Source organism: Felis catus, chromosome X (genome assembly GCF_018350175.1).
Source record: "Felis catus isolate Fca126 chromosome X, F.catus_Fca126_mat1.0, whole genome shotgun sequence".
Lineage (NCBI taxonomy): Eukaryota > Metazoa > Chordata > Mammalia > Carnivora > Felidae > Felis > Felis catus.
This window is the reverse complement of record NC_058386.1, coordinates 18,456,469-18,471,076: the sequence shown is the minus strand read 5'-3', so window position 1 is coordinate 18,471,076 and position 14,608 is coordinate 18,456,469. Positions and strand designations below refer to the sequence as shown.

The following is a 14,608-nucleotide window of genomic DNA, read 5'->3' as shown; positions in this document are numbered from 1 at the left end:
GGTTTATATACACAATGGAGAACTACAGGGCAATGAGAAAGAACGAAATATGGCCCTTTGTAGCAACGTGGATGGAACTGGAGAGTGTTATGCTAAGTGAAATAAGCCATACAGAGAAAGACAGATACCATATGTTTTCACTCTTATGTGGATCCTGAGAAACTTAACAGGAACCCATGGGGGAGGGGAAGAAAAAAAAAAAGAGGTTAGAGTGGGAGAGAGCCAAAGCATAAGAGACTCTTAAAAACTGAGAACATGGCACAAAAACAGACACATAGACCAATGGAATAGAATAGAAACCCCAGAACGAGACCCACAAACGTATGGCCAACCCATCTTTGACAAAGCAGGAAAGAACATCCAATGGAAAAAAGACAGCCTCTTTAACAAATGGTGCTGGGAGAACTGGACAGCAACATGCAGAAGGTTGAAACTAGACCACTTTCTCACACCATTCACAAAAATAAACTCAAAATGGATAAAGGACCTAAATGTGAGATAGGAAACCATCAAAACCTTAGAGGAGAAAGCAGGAAAAGACCTCTCTGACCTCAGCCGTAGCAATCTCTTCCTCGACACATCCCCAAAGGCAAGGGAATTAAAAGCAAAAGTGAATTACTGGGACCTTATGAAGATAAAAAGCTTCTGCACAGCAAAGGAAACAACCAACAAAACTAAAAGGCAACCAACGGAATGGGAAAAGATATTTGCAAATGACCTATCGGACAAAGGGCTAGTATCCAAAATCTATAAAGAGCTCACCAAACTCCACACCCGAAAAACAAATAACCCAGTGAAGAAATGGGCAGAAAACATGAATAGACACTTCTCTAAAGAAGACATCCGGATGGCCAACAGGCACATGAAAAGATGTTCAGCATCGCTCCTCATCAGGGAAATACAAATCAAAACCACACTCAGGTATCACCTCACGCCAGTCAGAGTGGCCAAAATGAACAAATCAGGAGACTATAGATGCTGGAGAGGATGTGGAGAAACGGGAACCCTCTTGCACTGCTGGTGGGAATGCAAATTGGTGCAGCCGCTCTGGAAAGCAGTGTGGAGGTTCCTCAGAAAATTAAAAATAGTTCTACCCTATGACCCAGCAATAGCACTGCTAGGAATTTATCCAAGGGATACAGGAGTACTGATGCATAGGGCCACTTGTACCCCAATGTTCATAGCAGCACTCTCAACAATAGCCAAATTATGGAAAGAGCCTAAATGTCCATCAACTGATGAATGGATAAAGAAATTGTGGTTTATATACACAATGGAGTACTACATGGCAATGAGAAAAAATGAAATATGGCCTTTTGTAGCAACGTGGATGGAACTGGAGAGTGTGATGCTAAGTGAAATAAGCCATACAGAGAAAGACAGATACCATATGGTTTCACTCTTATGTGGATCCTGAGAAACTTAACAGGAACCCATGGGGGAGGGGAAGGAAAAAAAAAAAGAGGTTAGAGTGGGAGAGAGCCAAAGCATAAGAGACTGTTAAAAACTGAGAACAAACTGAGGGTTGATGGGGGGTGGGAGGGAGGAGAGGGTGGGTGATGGGTATTGGAGGGCACCTTTTGGGATGAGCACTGGGTGTTGTATGGAAACCAATTTGTCAGTAAATTTCATATATAAAAAAAAAAAAACTGAGAACAAACTGAGGGTTGATGGGGGGTGGGAGGGAGGGGAGGGGGGGTGATGGGTATTGAGGAGGGCACCTTTTGGGATGAGCGCTGGGTGTTGTATGGAAACCATTTTGACAATAAATTTCACATATTGAAAAAAAAAGCAAAAATAAACTATTGGGACTACATCAAAATAAAAATCTTCTGCGCAGAAAAGGAAACTAAAAGACAACCTACAGAATAGGAGAAGATATGTATAAGTGACATATCTAACAAAGGGTTAATATCCAGAATATATAAAGAACTTATACAACTCAACACCCAAAAAACAAATAATCCAATTAAAAATGGGCAGAAGGAATGTATAGACACTTCTCCAAAGAAGACATACACATGGCCAACAGACACATGAAAAGATTCTCAACATCACTCTTTATCAGGGAAATGCAAATCAAAACTACAATGAGGTATTACCTTACACCTGTCAGAATGATTAAAATCAAAAGCACCAGAAATAATATGTGTTAGGGAAGATGTGGAGAAAAACAAACACTTTTACACTGTTGGTAGGAATGCAAACTGGTACAACCACTGCAGAAAACAGTATGGAATTTCCTCAAAAAGTTAAAAATAGAAGTACCTTACAATCCAGCAATCGCACTCCTGGGTATTTACCCAAAGAACACAAGAACACTAATTCAAAGGGATACATGCATCCTGGTGTTTATAGCAGCATTATTTATAATAGCCAAGATATGGAAGGAGCTCAAGTGTCTACTGAATGATGAAGAAGACACACACACACACACACACACACACTGGAATAGAATATTATTCAGCCATAAGAAGGAATAAAATCTTATCATTTGCAATGACATGGATAGAGCTTGAGAGTATAATGCTTAGGGAAATAAGTCAGTTAGAGAAAGACAAATACCGTATGATTTCACTCATATTTGGAATTTAAAAAAACAAACAAGCAAAGGGAAAAAATAGCAGAAGAGAGAAGCAAAGCAATAAACATACTCTGAACTATAGAGAACAAACTGATGGTTTCTGGGGGCAGGGGCCTGTGGGGAGGGTGAAACAGGTGATGGGCATTAAGGAGGGCACTTGTTATGAGCACCATGTGATGTATGGAGGTGTCCAATCACTATACTGCAAATCTGAAAGGAATAGAACACTGTATTTTAACTGGAATTAAAATTAAAACTTTAAAAAAAGAATACTTTTTGTTGGAAAATTTTTTTTAGCTTAGCTAAAAATTCTCTAGATTTCCTACAATAAATGTTAACTACTTTCGTAATAAGGGTGAAAGATTTACTGACTATTTCAAGGGAGGACCAGTGAGGTTGTGACCATGTACATAAACGAGTGAGCTTTCTCCCTGACTCCCTGTCTCCCATCACCGTGGCTTTCTGCCAGCTTCCTGATGCTCACTTTGCTCTGGCTCACATCCAGGTTACTCCCAGTGAGTGTCCCACTCACACCCCACCTCTTTAATCAGACTGACTGTGATAATCATCCCATGCTTTCTGCTACCAGCCCTGCAGCGAAGCTGCACAGCCCTGTGTCTGGAAACAGCATTTGTCCTGCCCCACGAGTATGTTTTCAGAAGCTCCCTGCAGGTGCCAAATGTATGTCCCTCCAGGCATTGGTCCCCTGGGACTCACCACAGTAATGGGAAGGCCATGAGATGGCAGGGCTTCCCAGCTGAGGGCACCTCTGTCCTCCAGTGACAGTGCCCAGAATGTCATTGTTAGTTGCCTCCTTGGTCAGTCCTCAGAGTCAGGGTGCAGGGGGGATGGGGCAGAGACGGACTGTATTAGGAACTCCAGAGTCCTTGACTAGAGCAGGACAAGAGCGTCTTAAAATAATTCCAACAGGTATCCCACAACCTTGCTAAGTGCATCATCTTGAAATTTTGCAACCTATTCTAAGTTTGTTTATGACAACTTCAGCTCCTTTAACAAAACTTTTTAAATCCCTTAGTCCATCTTATGAAGTAAAACCTTTTGGACAGTACATCTAAATATTCTTTTTAAGGTAGCTTATGGCATCTCTCAAGTAACACCTGTTCCACTCTACCCAAATCCAAGGATGTGTGGAGATTATGGGCACAGCCAAAGGGCCTGCAGAGAACAGCTGTGTTCCAACTGCCAATCATAACCTGCTGGTCCATGCCTCAGCCCCTTGGGACGTGGCATCAGCAGGATCTGGGAACCATCCGACCTTCTGACCCCCAACTCCTATGGGTACCCACATCTTGTAGTGTCTTATTCCCATACCAAATGGAAACAATCTCCCCACCACATGAGTGAGGGTATGACATAACGATGATATATACTCTAACACATATTATGCTCTTCACCTTTTCAGAGTGCACTCACGTGTATCATTTCACGTAATTCTCACTTTCTGATGCAGTAACGAATAGCATAGGATGAAGATTAAAAACATGAAAGCAGAGAAGCTGGGTTATACTCCCAACTCTGCAATATTCTAGTTGTGTGGTCTCGGGGAAGTTACTTAGCCTGTCTGACCCTCAATTTCCTCTTCTATAAAATGGACCCACAATACCAAGTGTATAGAGCTACCGTGAAGATTAGAGATATGTTCAAGTATCTGTTGCAATGCTTGGCATATTAACAGCTCTTGGTGAAGAAGGGCTGCAGAGAACAGTTATCTCCATTTTATGTGCTCCATTTCAAGCCTCAGTGGAAAAGTTAGAAAACTGCCACCTGTATTACCACTGCACAGTTATTTGAAAGCAATCTTTCCGGATTTAATTTATCTGCTCCCTACTCCCTCGGATCACTGCCACTGCCTAAATTAAGACTCTCCCCCATCCCGCTCTTGAACTGTCTGCCAAAATCCTAACTGGTCTGAGCGACCTCAGTCTTCTCCCTCTCCAAGGGATGCCTTGAGCTTTAAGACTAAGAAAGCAGAACTTAAATTTCTTGCCTCCCAAAGAGAACTGTCCTAGCTCCCTGTAGCCTGCTTGTCAATATGGCTTCCAAGGCCCTCATCTACTTGTTCCACATGCCATCTTCCATCATTCCTTCTCCTCCACACGCAACCTGTGCCCCAGCACGTGTGCCCATCTCACCACTCTAGGGATTTTACTTGCCAGCCTCTGCTATCTGTCACCTTTGCACCAGCAGCTTTCCTTCCTGCATGGCCCAACCTCCTTATTTGCCTAGAAAATGTCTTTGTCCTTTCGATGCTGACCCAAACATCACTGTCACCATGAAGCGCATCTCTGCTCCCCAGATTAGTTACCCTTCCTCCATGGCTCTCACGATGCATGGCACACCTTTCTGTTGCACACTCATGATGTCATATAAATGACTGGTCACATTTCTGTCTCTCCCAACTCCTCAAAAGCAAGGACTCTTAATGGCTATGACTTATTGAATACCCACTGAAAACCAGTCTTTCATTTGCTGTATATATATTATCTCCTTTAATCTTCATGACAACTCTATAGGAAAGTCACTACTATTACCTCTACTTTGAGATAATTAAACTGAGGCATAAAGATATTAGGTAACTTACTCAAGGTTCCAAGTTATTAGTGGCCCAGCCAGGATTCAAAATCAAAGCCCACTCTCTTAACTACTACAGTATACTATAGTATACAACCTAGCACCAAACTCAGTATCTATCAAGTTGTAACATCTCTATTGGTTATCTCTTGCTCTGTAACAAAGTATTCCAAAACATAATGGCTCCAAACAGTAAACATTTAATATCTCACACTTTCTCTGACTCAAGAATTCAGAAACATCTTCTATGGGTGGTCTGTCTCAGGGTCTCTCACAAGGTTGCTCTCGAGATGCCAGCCTGGGCTGCTGTCACCAGAAAGCTTGGCTGGACTGAAGAATCTGCTTCCAAGATGGTGTGCTCACATGGTACTGGTTATGGGCAGAAAGCCTCAGGTCCTTCACACGTGGACCTCTCCACCAGCTTCTTGAGTGCCCTCATGACATCCGTGCTGACTTCCTCCCAGAGTGATCAATCCAAGAAAGCAAAGCAGAGGCCACAATGTCTTTTATGACCTAGGCTCAGAAGTCATACTCCATCATTTCCACAGTATCCCATTAGCTACAGGGGTCAGCTTTATTCATTGTTGGAGGGGACCACACAGCGGCGTGAACATTGAGAAATAATCAGAATTATTGGGGGATCCATAAATACTAAGTGACAAAGTAGAAAAAAGTATGAAGAATTACCATGAGTGTCAGAATCTCTTGTAGATAATGAGAAATTTGGATTAGGTAACCACTGCAGTTTCCTCCCTCTTACCTCCAAAACCATGAAAGACTATTCCCAAATTGTCCCCAAATAGAGTGTCAAATGGATGCAGGAATTTAATTTCATTAAATTCCACTAGAGGCCACAGGTGAGTGAGTATTTGCTAACGTGGCTTCTACTTTATGGTTTTAGGCAGAGTCAACAAAGTATGAGAAATTCTCTCAGTTTGAAACATCATCATTTTCTTAACAGCAAAACAAATCTATGTTTGATTTCAGGACTAATACTATAGTTTGATGACAGCCTAAGCCCAGCCTCTGGTCAAAGGCTTATCTTCTTTAGCAGAATATCTGTGATTAAACTCAGGTAACCAAATCTCTTGTGTATTACAACAAAGGTAATAATATCATTGATCTTAGTCCTTAGTCCTTGCTTGTTTTCAAGTCAACATTTTATTTGTTTAAACTAATTCTTTAATATGATTTAAGACATATGAAGATAAAAACTAACATTGAAATGAAGCATTTTAAAGACACACATTGATACTGAGCACACAAAATTCATTTTATTCTAAAGTTCAGTCCATGGTAGTAGAAATGGAAGCCAAATGTGACCTGTATGCCCTACCACCCTCTTGCTCCTGGTACTACCACCTGATCAGACCCAAAGCAGTTTGTAATCTGGGTCAGAACACTCTTCAAGGCCTCTTGGAGCCCATCCGTTTACCATGCTCCACACAAGGGGCTGGAAGACTATGGCCCATGTAAATAGTTTTACTAAAAACACAGCCATGATCATTTGTTTATGAATTGTCTGTGGCTGCAATGGCAAAGTTGCGAATGGACAACAGAGACCAGACGGCTTGCTAAGGCAAAAGTATTTGCTACTTGGCCCTTTACAGAACAAGTGTACCAATCCCTGATCCACATCTCTGGAGGTTGGCCTGATGTAAGTTATTACAAGCCCAAAAAGTGGATGCATGCTATATGCTGTTATAAACAATTTTACGGAGGGGGGGGGAATAGGAGTGTTATTGTTTATGTATTATACACATATAGTAAAAGCATGAATCTTAACAGAACACGATGAGATTTTATACAACTATCACCTGTGCAACCCCCTCATAAATAAAGAAAATGTGTCCTGTGCCCCCTCATAGTCAGTACCCCCAACAAAGGGAGCCATTATTTTAACTGCCATCACTTAGATTCATTCACCTAGCCCTGAACTTTCTACGACTGGAGCCATGCAGTGTTTCGCTAAGCATTAAGTCAGTGGCATGCTTACATAAGGTAGAAAGGGGTTTATTCTTCATTGTTGTATAATATTCAGTTATAGGACTGTACCACAATTTATTTACCTATCTATTCAAGGACAATAGGTTCTTTCAAGGTTTTTGTTCTTATGAACATTCAATGTTCATGTGTTTTGGTGGGCATAAGGATTGACTTACTTTATGAAGAGTGGAACTTCTGGCAATAGGAGATATCAACAAACTGCCAAACACTTTTCCAACTTGGTTGTACTTTTTTTTAATACATAAAAATACTGTCCTAATTTTTAATTCCTTGAAAGTAAAGGTCAAAAATACCCCTCCCCCCCCCCCAAATTCTCACATTCTGCTGTTCACCCTGTGAAGGACTAGCTAGCTATCCTAGGGATTACGGGCAAACTCCAACCTCGACAACGTGCTGGTACTTATCAAATCCATCTTGTTAAGTCCTCACCGAAGACTGCGAGACTAGGTAACCTCAACGTATGGCCTAAGGGGACAAGAGGGGTCAGGAAGGAAAAATGTCTTGGCCAGGGTCATACAACTAAATCAGTGGCACTCAAGGTCCTTACTGTTTTCCTATAAAAAGCAGGAAGACCAGTTTTGTCGTTATCACAAAGCTAGGAAAACATAAGCGGAGGCAACAATAACCTCAGCTCCTTGTTTTCCCCTCTAACCACCTTATCAGTTCAAATATAATTAAATTCTGCCACGGCTCCTCTGTATAACTCCTCACAGAGTAGACTTAAATCATTACTGTCACACTACACTCTGTGTCCAAAGACACTGCTACCCAGCTTGACAATGGTAGAAAAATAAGAAGTACAACCACACTGCAAAATTCTAACATTGAAATATGGCCACAAACCATAAAGTTTTGGACAAAGGCATGAATTTGCAAACAAAAAGCAAAAATAATACAAACAAAAAAACCTATAGGCTTTTGTGTTGTCTACTCAAATCTCTACTGCATGCAGAACTGGACTTAAGTGGCATAAATCAGAAAACGGTAATGGGAACTGAATGAAATTCTCATAAATCACGTTACTAAGTATAGTTACATCTTAGATGTGAAACCCAATTAAACAGATGGCCACATGCTGTCAGAATCAGCCCCTAATCAATAAAGATGTTCATTTCAGAAAATCACCTCAATTTTTCACTTCTTCACTGAAGGAACGAGAAGGCAGTTGGGGGTGAGGGGAACTCCCAGGAAACCCAGTGGGGAATGTCTAAGAAGGAACTCCACCTGTCTTAATTTGTAGTCCAAAAAGTCAGAAAGAAGAAAGAGAAAAAGTCACCCAAAGGACTCCTTGTCATCTTGCCTGGTAATGTAATTTACAATGAGAGCAAGCACTGGTCATTAGGAAAATAGAAACAGCTTGAATCTCTTAATTAAAACACTGCTTCAAATTGTTCATTTCAAACCCCTGTGTTCATAAGCTTTCCAGAAACCACTGGGTTACCCTGAAAGGGCTGCTTCTTCAGTAAACCTGTGATAGGATCACCTCTTCCCAGACAAGAAAAAGGCTGAGCAGGGGTGAATCCCAGAGGCAAAATATTATTAGGCACATTGAAATCCCCAAAGGAGCTGTTAAGCATTCACTGACACTGTTAAGCGAGTGTGGGAACACGGGTGAAGCATCCATCTCAATGCCACTATTGGTGAAAACTAAGTCTACCAATGCCAATAGGCGATGAAAATGAGAGTTGATGAAAACACATCTGTACTCTGTAACATGCTGTTTGGCACCCATTTGATGTTATCTGGTAAAGTTAAGTATTTGCATAACCTGTAGGCCAGTAATTCTACTCTTAGTATATACCCAAAACATCAGGGGACAAGCAGAGGAGTATACAGACTGGCAACACTGTCTGTAATGACAAAAACCTGGAGTGGGAGAACACGTAGGTCTGTCAACAAAGTCTGTAGTCTAGGTAAATAATCTGATGTACAGTCATGCAATGGAATATTATACAGCAAGGAAAATGAAAAACTCACTGCCACGTGCTACAAGGATGAATCCTAAAAACATGTTGATTTAGGGGTGCCTGGTTGGCTTAGTTGGCCAGGTGTCCGACTCTTGATTTTGGCTCAGGTCATGATCTCAGGGTTGTGAGATAGAGACCCGCATAGGCCTGCGCGTGGAGCCTGCTTGGGATCCCCTCTCTCTCTCTCTCTCTCTCTCTCTCTCTCTCTGCCCTCCCCTCCTCAAGCTTGCTTGCTCTCACGCTCTCTCTAAAAAAATAAAATTTTTTAAAAAACAAAGTAGCTTTAAATTGCATGCAGTATACCATTTTTATTATGCTATAAAAATAAGTATCAACAAATGGTTTAAAATTTATTTTGAGAAAAAGACAATGATAAGCACAAAAAGCAGAAAACTAGTTACCTCTATAGTGAGCAAGATGAATGGGATGGGGAGAAGCATGGACAGATGTAATGATATGGAGAATGTTCTAGTTCTTGGGGGGTGGTAGGTTCATAGGAATATAATGTATATGTTTTAATATGTTACACATATTCTTTGGCATGTACCAAATATTACATAGAACACTTTCTTTTATAATGGGTAATCTAGTCCAACTCCAGTTTCTGGATCCGGTCCAACCCCGACGGGTCAGGTTTCTACATTGGAGCCAGCCAGCCTCCCGCCAGTTTCTGGACCCCGTCCGGAAGAAGAAATGCTCAAGTCAAGTCTGAAAACTCCTAACAGAAAAGCTGGGATCCAGGCTAAGCGAGGGACTCATCCACTTGCTCTAAAAACAGAATGCAGGAGCTCAAGGAGCTCGGCAGGCATTTGTTTCAGTTAATGAAAAACAAGTTAAGGAGCACTGTGACGCCAGGATCCAGCGGCAAATCCACAGGATCGCTTCATGGCCAAAGCTAAACACTCTGAGCGATGAAACAGAAAATGATAGCATTGGATAAGAATCCACATAATAAAATAAATATCCATGAGTTCATAAGGCTATAAAAAATATGTGATTGCACAGATAGATGCCCGTGAAAGGACGGTCCCTTCTTTACAATAGAATTCACATTAATATGAATGGAAGGGATGAAATTGAAATTGAGCAATGAGAAAACAGCACAGGGATGCTTGCTGCATACAAGTTTTACTAATGAAGGCTAAAATCAGTGAACGAACAACTGGAGAGATATAGTTATATCTCTGAGATATAGATATATATATAGAGATATCTATATATATATAGATATATAGATATATATATAGATATATAGATATATATATAGATATATAGATAGATATATAGATATATAGATATAGATAGATAGATAGATAGAGATATCTCAGAGATATAGTTCCCAAGATATTTGCCAACTACACTGGCAGGGAGGATAGCAACTTTACAGTGGAACAACCCAGCAGAAATCATCTTCTCCAAGTGAACAAGGGTAGCCTCACATCACCAGCAATAAGACACATAAATAGCACAAACCCAGTGATATGAGGCACCAAGGAGGATACGGCACCACTTCTGTGACATTCATGCCCCAAATGCATTCACCTCAGTCCTAACGTGTGAAAACAGTAGACAGACACAAACTGAGGGACCTTCCACAAAATGACTGACCAGTACTCTTCAAAGGTGTCAAAGTCATGAAGGACAAAGAGAGACTAAAGAACTATCAAACTCTGTAGGAGACTAAGAAGAAATAATGACTAAACGTAACATGGGATCTTGATAGGATTCTGGATCAGAAAAAGAACTTGAGTGGCCAAACTAGTGATATTTCAGTAAGGCCTTAAGTTTAGTTAATGGTGGTATAGCAATGTTCATGTTCTGGTTCTGACTGTTGCATTATAGTTATGTAAGATGGTAACGCTGAGGGAAGTTAGCTAAAGGATACATGGAAACTCTGTGTTCTGGTTTTGTAACTTTTTAGTAATTGTAAAAGTATCTCAAAGTAAAAAGTGTGGTTTTTTTTTTCAACGTTTATTTATTTTTGGGACAGAGAGAGACAGAGCATGAACGGGGGAGGGGCAGAGAGAGAGGGAGACACAGAATCGGAAACAGGCTCCAGGCTTTGAGCCATCAGCCCAGAGCCTGACGCGGGGCTCGAACTCCCGGACCGCGAGATCGTGACCTGGCTGAAGTTGGACGCTTAACTGACTGCGCCACCCAGGCGCCCCAAAAAGTGTGTTTTTTTAAAAAAAAATGGACAATCTAAAGAATTTTCTATTGCCCAATAGGTTATTCCAACTGTTATTATAATTTATATATAATTCATATCATAAGTAGTAATCATTAATATCTCAAAAATCTTAAGTTCCCATGTAACATATGCAGCTTAATTCTCAACTTGGAGCTATATCAAAACACCAAGGTGCACATGTTAACTATATATACTTTTCGTTGATTATACCTCAATAAAGCTGGGGGACAAAAGTTAGCAATGATTTCACGATAACAATGAGTATTTCTATAGTAAGGAGTGACATTCAAAGTATTCAAAATATTTAACAACCGATTTTGTTATACAAATTAGTGCAGAAATCAAATATTACCACCATCTGCTTGTTTTACTTCTGTTCATTAAGCTCTCACACCAGTCCTTCAGAAACTGACATTCCCAAAGGTGACCACACGAGGGCGACTCTCATGAGCTGTCCTCTCTGGCTAGCGAGTCCTGCGGGTACGAGGGCGAGCAGAGAGGGCGAGCAGAGAGGATCTACAGAGGGCAGGTAGGATGCCTCACTGAGAAGTTGGCACTCAAGCAAAGATTTGAAGGAAATGGGAGCATGAACCATGCAGATCACTTGGGGAATTTTCCCAGGCCAAAAGAGTCTCTACTATAAATGCTAGGAGAGAACAGAGTCCCGCGCTCTAGGAACAGGAAGGAGGCCAGTACAGCTGGAACAGAGGGGAGATAAGGCAGCAGTAAGAGGTCTGAGGGCCATCACAACTAATTTGGCTTTTATCCTGAGTGAGATGGGAAAGCGATAAGGGGTGCTGAGCAGAGGAGGGACCTGAGATGATTGTAAAACATCTTAAAATGGCTGCAATATTCTATTTAGAAAAGGCTGAAGGGGGATAAGGACAGAAGTGGGCAGGCCAGTGAGGAAGCTACGTCTCGCGGGGAGGAGGTGGGCCCGTGGCCAAGGGTGGCAAGCATTTGTAAGTTCCATCGCCCACATTCAACAAAGCACACAGAGATGCACTTAAAAGCATGAAATTAGATGTTATCACCAAGCGAGGGAGTGAAGACAAAGACCAGAGGAGGCGCAGAAGGGATGAGAAACCAGCAAGGGCTGAAGCAGGAGCAGCCTCCCCTCCCCACAACAGGTCACTGCCGCCCTGCATTCAGATGTTTGTCATTCTCATGAATGTCTTCCTACTTTCACTACAAAAGGATGTACCTCTAGACAACACATAGGAATGTTTTTGCATGCTTTTCAACTTTTTTATATGGTATCACACTTGATAGTATTTCCCCAGTTGTTTTCCCCCCACAACCAATACTTGTGAACTTTATCCATGTGAATGCATGTTGCTCTAGATCACTCATTATTCACTGCTGTCTGGCATTCCTGTGTGTGAACAGGCCACATTGGGGTCATTTTCCCGCAGACGGACACGTAGGTTATTTCACTATTTCTGCTATGATAAACAACACCGGTACGAGTACTCTCACACAAGCCTCCTCCTGTGAGACTTCTCTAGGGCAGTGGTTCTCAAACTGTGTCAGTCACCTGGAAGCCTTAATACAACAGATTTCTGAGCCCCATGTCCAGAGTTTGCGAACGACAGGTCTAAGGTGGGGCACAAGAACTTGCATTTCTTTTTTTTTTTATCATTTTTATTTATGCATTTGTTAATTTACATGAAAGTTAGTTAGCATATAGTACAACAACGATTTTAGGAGCAGATTCCAGTGATTGATCCCCTATGTATAAAACCCAGTGCTCATCCCAACAAGTGTCTTCCTTAATGCCCCTTACACATTTAGTCCATCCCCCTCCCACAACCCCTCCAGCAACCCTCTGTTTGTTCTCTGTATTTAAGAGTCAAGAATTTGCATTTCTAACCAGTTGCTCCATGAAGCCATTGCTATCCCTCCCAAGATCACACTTGGAGAAACAAAGCACCGGGGCACATGCCAGGAGGGCAGTGATGGTCACAGACATGCATGGACATCTTCAGCCTTTCTAGGTATTGCCAAATTGTTCTGCAAAGTGGGTGAAGCAATTTACACTTCCACCAGTAATAAGTATGTGTCCCTGCTGCCAACACTTGGTACCGTCAGATTTTTTATTTAATCTGACCTTTAGTCATTTTGTAAACTTATCATGGCATTTTTACCTACACAGTATGTGTAAATAAAAGCCACTTAAGACTTTACATCCTAGGGTCAATTAGAACATTTCCAAGCATTTCTATAGACAGGCCCCTCAGGTTCTATCATCTGCCCAGCTACCTGCTTGTTTTCCCCATCAATCCTAGAAATAAACAAAAATGGTGCAAAGTCATTAAGAACATTATGAAAAATGACTACAGTTTTCTTTTCATGGCCAACTGCCCTGTAGTGTTATTTATTGTAGTTCTGTCCTCTTGGGGTTTTTGTTTGTTTTCATTTCGTTTTGTTTTTACTTAATTAGGTGAAGGGAGTGAAGCAAATCGGGCATATGGATACAGAAACTTAAACTTCCTTCACCCACATACCTGATCACTTTTGGAGGGAAATAAAGAAATCACAGTCAGGGAAAAGTTCCTTCCATTTTGTACCATATTAACAAGGAGACCAAGAAGCCAGTACTCACGAATCTGGTTGGTGGATGCACTGTAGAAGGCATTGACGGTCGTGGGATTCGTAAACCACCTGTAGAAAGAGAAGCAAATACCACCAAGAAATCATCATTATCCAGGCGGGAGGGCAACAAGAATGAACACAATGTGGCAAGATTTATTAGCAAATAACCAGCGAGCAATGGGGAAATAGGGCACATGGGGAAATTACCACCTCAGTTTAGGGTTATTGCTCTGTTCAATGAGCAGCCTCATCATAAACTGAACATGGTTCAGTGAGAATATATTAACATGCCTGCTTAGTCACTAGTACTAACTTAACAGAAAAAGTCAGCACCAGTGCTTCTGAAATAGCTTGAATGAGAAATTCTAGAATCTAAAGGGCTCTCCCCATAGATGGAAACAGCAAGAAGCTGATGTTTGGCAGGCCTAGTTCAATGGATCCATGGGACAGCTAACTTTCTATGCTGCATCACTTCTGACCTGTCCATTCGAGGTTTGGCATTGATGACAACACAGAAATCAATGTAAAGAGAGATGGATAAAGTATAACTATGCCACCCAGAGGTTCTCCCTGCTCCAGTGGACAGTTTACAGATGTAAGCACCCAAAGAGCTAATGAGTCATCCTGCCTCTTTTACTAAGTAGCCGGATTGTGTTGCAATAGTTGCCCACC

The 14,608-nt window shown here is 41.4% G+C and overlaps 1 protein-coding gene across 4 annotated transcripts in view; it reads right to left on the bottom strand.

Moving 5' to 3' along the window:
* The window catches only part of PHEX (phosphate regulating endopeptidase homolog X-linked), a 220,965-nt gene that overhangs the window by 39,565 nt on the left and 166,792 nt on the right, over positions 1 to 14,608 (bottom strand). For all 4 annotated transcript variants that reach the window (XM_045050691.1, XM_045050690.1, XM_045050693.1 and 1 more), the window contains one exon: positions 13,947 to 14,005. In XM_045050691.1, coding sequence (XP_044906626.1) covers positions 13,947 to 14,005 — 59 coding nt within the window. The remainder of the gene's footprint in view (positions 1 to 13,946; positions 14,006 to 14,608) is intronic.